The 6,807-nt window shown below is 35.9% G+C and overlaps 1 protein-coding gene across 1 annotated transcript; it reads right to left on the bottom strand.

Annotated features, from left to right (window-relative positions):
- On the bottom strand, positions 666-5,654 carry LOC109231351. The gene is made up of 9 exons (XM_019396986.1): positions 5,227-5,654; positions 3,580-3,707; positions 3,409-3,480; positions 3,125-3,270; positions 2,907-3,021; positions 2,748-2,828; positions 2,512-2,649; positions 2,245-2,332; positions 666-1,069 (listed from the first exon to the last, which is right to left on the bottom strand). The coding sequence occupies exons 1-9, from the start codon at positions 5,522-5,524 to the stop codon at positions 936-938; spliced, it is 1,200 nt and encodes a 399-aa protein (XP_019252531.1). The 5' UTR covers positions 5,525-5,654; the 3' UTR covers positions 666-935.

The following is a 6,807-nucleotide window of genomic DNA, read 5'->3' as shown; positions in this document are numbered from 1 at the left end:
AAATTGAAAAGGCACTACTACTGATTATGGACCGTTGGGGGACAGATCTGAAGATGACATACTATCAAGTGCCATTCCATTAGTAAGTCTCACTCTCTACCGACACTATTCAGTCCCATAAAGTCATTATTTTTAGTATATGTTGACTGGTATTTAGCTCTCGGGTTAGTAGATAGGCGGGGTGTCTTATTTTCATGTCGGTAAAATTAGTATTAATCTCTTATTTTCATATTTTTTTATTCGTAGGTTTCTTTTACTATATGTTGATTCTTTCGCTTCGACTGTTCTATCATCTTATCTTGTTGATATTTCTATGTGTTGTGTCTGCTTCTTTTACTTTTATCTTGAGCCAGAGGTGTATTGGAAACAGCCTCTCTACCTCCGCAAAGTAAGGGTATAGACTGCATACACTCTACCTCCCCCTCCCCAAGATCCCCACTTTGTGGAATTACCTGGATTTGTTGTTGTTATAGTAGTATTTGGCTCTCAGGCTTTTCCAATTTCATTGCGAATATAGCTCTTATGACTTGACAATGTCATTTTCTTCAATATTCACCTTTATAATCCTAAAAGAACCTTGACAGCAGTATCACAAGTCGAGCTGGCTGGCAAAACAGTCCATCAAATTCAAGGTACATTTTGGGATGTGTATGAAGAAAACATCATATTATCCAAGCATAAAGCAAACACAATTAGACACAAATGTGACATAAAGAAAGTACGTTTAGAGAGGGACTATGAAGCTCCCACATGAATTCCATCAGAGCCAAAATTGTTGCGTTTCTGTTGCACGCCAGACTAAATAATCAGATTTACAAGGCTATTCTGAAACGTGTATCATGGATCTAAGTGTACAACTGGGAACTGCATTTTGCCAATAAAAAGTACTACTATACAACAATTTAAAACACGCGAACAAGAGCGTAGGATAGAGCTCAGCAATTCACAGGCTCCTCGGCCTTTAATAGCCAGTTCCTTTGCTGAGGGGAGAGATTTGTGCGTTCACCTCTCTCTAGCCTGCTTTCCTGTGCCTTCTTCCTCTTACCCGAAGAGCTTAAAGAACCCTCAACTACATAAACAGAAAGATTAAAGTCAAATTCAGGGGAACAAACAATAAAGAGTTTTATGCTATAAGAAATCTGGAATGGGTACTCATCCTATTGTTGTCTTATATTCTTTCTTTTTCCCCTAAAACGTGGTAAAAGAGCTTAGCAAGGCAGGGCATAGACCTCGTTCAAAGTGCCTTGTCTTTTTTTTAAAAAAATTTCAGCGTCTTAAATTGTCATATAGGGATATTATTAAGACAGAAAAAGTTTAGAAAGGAAGCACTAGATTGAAGTAACTATTATAAGAGTCTCACCCAAAGTCAAATAAAAACCAAGGAAGTGAAGCTATACAGATTTATGGGAAGGACTATACTTTGTGAACAAAATACAATTCACACTTGCCTTGAGGCAGCACCAGACCTCCAGAATATCGCTTCATTATGTAGTTAACTATTTATGAGTGCACAAGGAGTCTCAATCTTACTTCGTAAGTAGTTGCTAAAAAAAACTCTTAATCTATTACTCTCTTTTTCTTCTAAGGACTCAATCTATTACTCTCATTAATACACTGGCTTGAGAACTTTCTTCCCAAATTCCCAACTGATCTTTTGTAACACAGTTTACATTGACAGCCTCTGGTGATAGACTGCCTCTACTGCATCGTAAAATGCTACCTAGAGTTTGGGCTCTCAAAGTCTCAAAACTGATCGACATTTAACCACTTACCATACTGCTATGGTAGGAGGAAGAGATTGCAATTAAATTTTTTACAAAAACTTCAGGAAGGAGAAAAAGTCAAAAAAGAAAAACAACAAAAGTAAAAAAGAAAACTCAGAAACCTATTAGCAACTTTACCACATCATCAGTGGTGTTCACCGTGCAGTGCAACAAAAACCTGTTTTCTTAATAGCAAATTCCAACTGCTAAACAGGAAAAGAAGTGTTTCTAAAAGACATCCATAGGAGCAAAAATTCCTATTATGTGTTCCAATCAAAATGGACATTTTCAACGTGAAAGTGTGTGCACTTTTGCTCCATGCATCATGTTTTAAATGCAAATGTCGTTGCAGTTAACTAATTGACTTTTAGCTGGAAACAGAACCAGTAACTGCTTAGAAAGAACATGTTAGCGAAAAGGTGAATTGATCAACAACAGCAAGTGTTTAACTCAAGATTGAGACAGTAAAATGGCTTCCTACCTTGCCATTCCCATACCACTTTACTTTCACCTTTGACCATCTTAGGGTATCTCTCTAGACGAGAATCTTCTTGAACCAACTGCTCAACCTACAAAATACAGATATAGAAAAGATAGAAACTTCTACTATATTGTTTTCTCCAATCAAGAACCATATACTATTTTGTTACACTCTGAAAGCATTTCAACTAGGCATAGGAAAAGTAGGAAGCACAATATCATCCCTGAACCCAAAAATGTAGAAAAAAAGAAGGGAGGACATTAGCACCTTTTTCCATAACACTGGATCCTTCCTTTCCTTCGGTGAAAGAAGATGATCCCGTAACAGTGATGCCACCACCCAAGATTCATGCTTGCCCGTCATACTTCTTGCACTCACTGCCTTCTCTTCAAGTACATCACAAGCCTATCATATTCAAGTAGTATAGCCAGTCACAAGTTGACACTGAAAGCAAACAATGCCACAGGATAGATTCTCCAAGGAAGGAAAACGATGTTAAATACCTCATTATATATCTGTTCAGCTCTAACTGACAAGTAATACATCCGACGGAGTTTTAACAGCATGAAAATGCATCCCAGGAGCTGTAAATTCCAATATTGTCAACAAGGTTTAGACGGTTATAATATAAGCTTTCAAAGGTTGCTCTTACTGTGGAGTACCAATGCACAAGCTGGAACCAATAGCAAAGCATGCTCAAAAAGCCACTGCTGGATGCGACAGGAAACTGGTGTATAATGTTGGGCCAGCAAAGCTGGACACTTCAACTCTTCAATTCTAGACAAAAGATGAAGAAACATTAATGAAAAAAGAATATGATATATTTTCATTTGCTTGCTACGAAATAATGGTTAGTATAACAGAAATCAGCAGAGCATACCCTTGATCATTCAGTCTTCTCTCCAAAACCTTGCCAAGAGCCTCCATGGCTCGTTGCATGGCATGAGCATAAACCGCCTTGTTCAAGCCATATTCATCCATTATTTTAGATTCATTCACTTTTTCCCACAATTGGTTACTTTGAACCTAAGGCAAGCGTCAAATTATGAAGAATGTTAACCAGTAGCTTAATAATACAAAAGACATCTTGAGGATCTCTCTTTTTGTATGTGTGTGTGAGTTTGGGGGGGGGGGGGGTGTACGCAAGATTCAAAAGCAACGCACCCAAATATTGCCAGTGCCTGTGCATGAAAATTGAGCATATTCTTCACAGAGAAGACCTTCCACGGACTTTGACTGCACCCAGATAATTACACAATTGAGCAAGCATTCAAAACCCAAACTTAACCAACACTGCATGTTTATAACTAAAATAGGTAAATAGGTGTCACTCACGAGCTTCTTAGCTGCTTCATTTATATTTGAATCTTCAACACATAAGTTCCTGAGCCTCCGGTAGCCATGCGCACACTCTAATTTGCCTTCATGGCATACTCCATTAAGTGGACAAGGCTCACAGAAGTCTAAAGCAATGAGGAATAATTAAAACCCAACAAAGCTATTGATCTCAAAGAGCAACGAAAAAGTTGGAAGTTATTTAAGAAGCTGTCAGCACTGAAGAACATAATGTTCCGCAGCTTCTCTTCTCCAAAATGAAGAGGATCACACGATTTTGAAATGTTGTAAGAAAAAGCAAATGCAAAACAGAAATAACGTATAATAAACCGCATATTTGATTAGGAAGTTTCTAGCAGTGTTCCACATAAAATTGCAAAAGAAGATGACATCCGCAGTTCTCCCGTCTAGAACCAGAATAATAATTTTAACCTGTGGTATTTACCCTTCTCCAGCTATATGATATGGATACAAGAAACTGAACAACAGATGCTCTCATTATGTGGGATAGATATTCTTGATATTCATTAAGATGGAGAGAGATCTTAGCAATGTGTTGATTAAGTTTCTGCCTGGTAAATGCAAGATTGACAACACCAACAAACAGTTTTCAGAAATCATATAACAAAATTTCTTTCGCTGGAGGAGACCAGACGATAGTTAAACGGGCAGAGAAATTACGAGGAAGAAGCATTTCTGGTGATCTTCTGCTTCTTTTCTCTGCAAAGAGAAATCTTGCAGAGGAAAACAGATGATCATGTGCTGATATCCCACTATTAACAAATTATGGCAGTTTTATCTTTCTTTTAACCTCCTTGTTAAGAGTGTCTTCCAATAAGTATTACAAATATACTAGATAATTGGGGTCATTCTGCAATCCGCATAATGGTATATTTGACACATAGACATAGTGTATCACAAGATAATGTAATGAATCATTTGAATAAGAATAACTCTATGATGTGATAAACATTACATTTTCCACATGATATACTAATAAAGCTGAAGTATATCCGAACCACCTAGCATTTTCTTAACCCCTAAACCTCTTATGACATCCAAGCCCATACCTCAGCTTCCCTTGTCTTTAATGTTTAAATTCCAATCCAATCATTCAGAGTAATAAGATTTTCAAAACAAGAGCAGGTCATGAGCTGCTGTAGTTAAAAAATCCAGTCCAGTAACTTGGTTTTTCTTCTAATCAAAATTTTATGGATTATGCTCCTCAGTTTAAGGTGAAAACATGACTTTCCATCCAAATTATAAAGTTTGGGGATTAAAGATAGGAGTACTTTTCTAGCAAAAGCTTGCCCCTTTCTTAGTCTCCAACAGATTGAATTCTTCTGGCATTACAACTTCCTTATTTAGCCATAGCTTAAGAGAACACTTATGTAACTGTTCAGCATTTACTATGACATCTAAAACGTTATATTAAAAAGTCATTTTTTTTTTGGAACAATTTGATGATTTCAAAATGGCTGATAGCTGTGAAAGTAGTACAAAAAACAGTATGATAAATCGGGACGGAGGAAGTAATTGTTATAATCAGGCTTCGATAGCCTAACATGTTGCTTATAAGAAAAACAACAATTCGGAAAATAACATTAGAAAAAACAACAAATTACTAGAAGAACAAAATGGACTAACCGGAGAGAGAGGCATCGAACTCGGGATTGCTATCGCAAAAAGGTTTCGGCTGGTAATTGAGAAATGTGAAGACGTAATTGCAGGCAAATGCGACGGCTGCGGCAACAAAGACGACGGCGAGGAGCCGTGTGAACTCTGATTTAGAAGAAGGGAAGAAGTTCGAGGAAGGTTCTAGAGGAATAGCGATGGATGATGTAGAAGGACGAGAAGAAGAAGGGGTTTTATGCTTGGTGGGATTAGGGTTAGGGCTTAGAGAGGAGGGCGGTCTAGGGGGCCGTGTTCGAGGTGTGGAAGCCATTGATGATCACTGAGACGATCTGTGGAAATTGGGTGCAAATTCTAGTTTCTAGGAAAATAAGAGGGAAAAGTAGCATTGAATGTTTTTTATTTTTCTTGTTTTGATTTTTTTATTTATAACTTCAAGTTTTGAAACTGGTAAACAATGAACTAATACTTCTAATTAGGCTTCTAGTACATTACAGATGTGACATGCACTTAATCCTTACATCACAATGTACTAAGCTCCAGTTTGGCTACAGATTTTGGTTTCACCTTTTTTTAAAAAAAAAAATTAAAAATATTATTTGTTTATGAAATATAATTATATTTTGGGAAAAAAATATTCAAAAATTTTTAAGTTCCGTGCAGTTTTTGGATGAAATTTTTTCTTCCACTCACAAAACTTCAAATAAAATGCATGTTCAAACACAACTTCAACTTTCAAAAATTATTTTTCCATACAACTTCAAAAACTCTTTTTTCAAGTTTCAATCAAATCTATGTCCAATCGCTAGCTAAATACTGTAAGCTTATTTTTACTTAGCTAATGGTAATTCTTGCTGAAAGAGTTTCTTTAAAAGAGAAGAAACATTTGTCAAAAGAACATTATACCAATCACTTTTTAGTGGTAAAATAAGGTTGATAATTTTTGTAAGCAAATGAGTGTTGAGTTTGTAATTTCATTATTATATCTTTTAAATTATATGGTACATGTCAAATAGGTAAAGTAGTATTTAAGATGACTGATATTACATAAAATTGTCATACAAAAATTGGGTAACTTCTACTGATATTGTTTGCATCACAACTTTGATTTGACATAAACATTGGACTGTTGGAAGATTCAGTTCATAACCATTTTTTCACGCAAAATGAAAATTAATTACTGCCGGCTTAATATAGGTTAATCCAACACATTGTTATCAATATTCTATATTATATAATAAGTGAAAGTTTTGATACGACGAAGAGCATTTTTGATACTATATTTTATATTTAATCCTCATTAGTATTTTAATTGTTCAATTGTAATTTCTTTGTTGAATCTATTGATGAGATTTTGTAAAAGTTTTTGGGAGAGTTCTTTAGTGCATGCAATCTATTTGTCTTCTTTTTCTTTGCCTCTGTATGCTGCTTTTTTCTGTTCTCTTTTTCTTCTTTGCGTGTTTTTATTAGCCAATTGTGATGGCCCGCCATGTCATTATGCCACATAGGCGCCATGTGGAAGCTTACATAAGAGGAATGCTAGCATTTGTGAGAAGATTCTAGAGAAATATGGATATTTCCTTAGGAAGACCCTAG

The sequence above is a fragment of the Nicotiana attenuata genome, chromosome 8, assembly GCF_001879085.1.
Source record: "Nicotiana attenuata strain UT chromosome 8, NIATTr2, whole genome shotgun sequence".
Classification (NCBI taxonomy): domain Eukaryota; kingdom Viridiplantae; phylum Streptophyta; class Magnoliopsida; order Solanales; family Solanaceae; genus Nicotiana; species Nicotiana attenuata.
This window is presented reverse-complemented; position numbering and strand designations above follow the sequence as displayed.

Coding starts and splice junctions, on each gene's coding strand:
- LOC109231351 (XM_019396986.1), bottom strand. CDS start 5,524: ATGGCTTCCACACCTCGAACACGGCCCCCTAGACCGCCCTCCTCTCTA. Junction 3,022..3,124: donor AGAAGACTGAATGATCAAGG/GTATGCTCTGCT, acceptor TCTTTTGTCTAG/AATTGAAGAGTTGAAGTGTC. Junction 1,070..2,244: donor AGTGGTATGGGAATGGCAAG/GTAGGAAGCCAT, acceptor CTGTTTATGTAG/TTGAGGGTTCTTTAAGCTCT.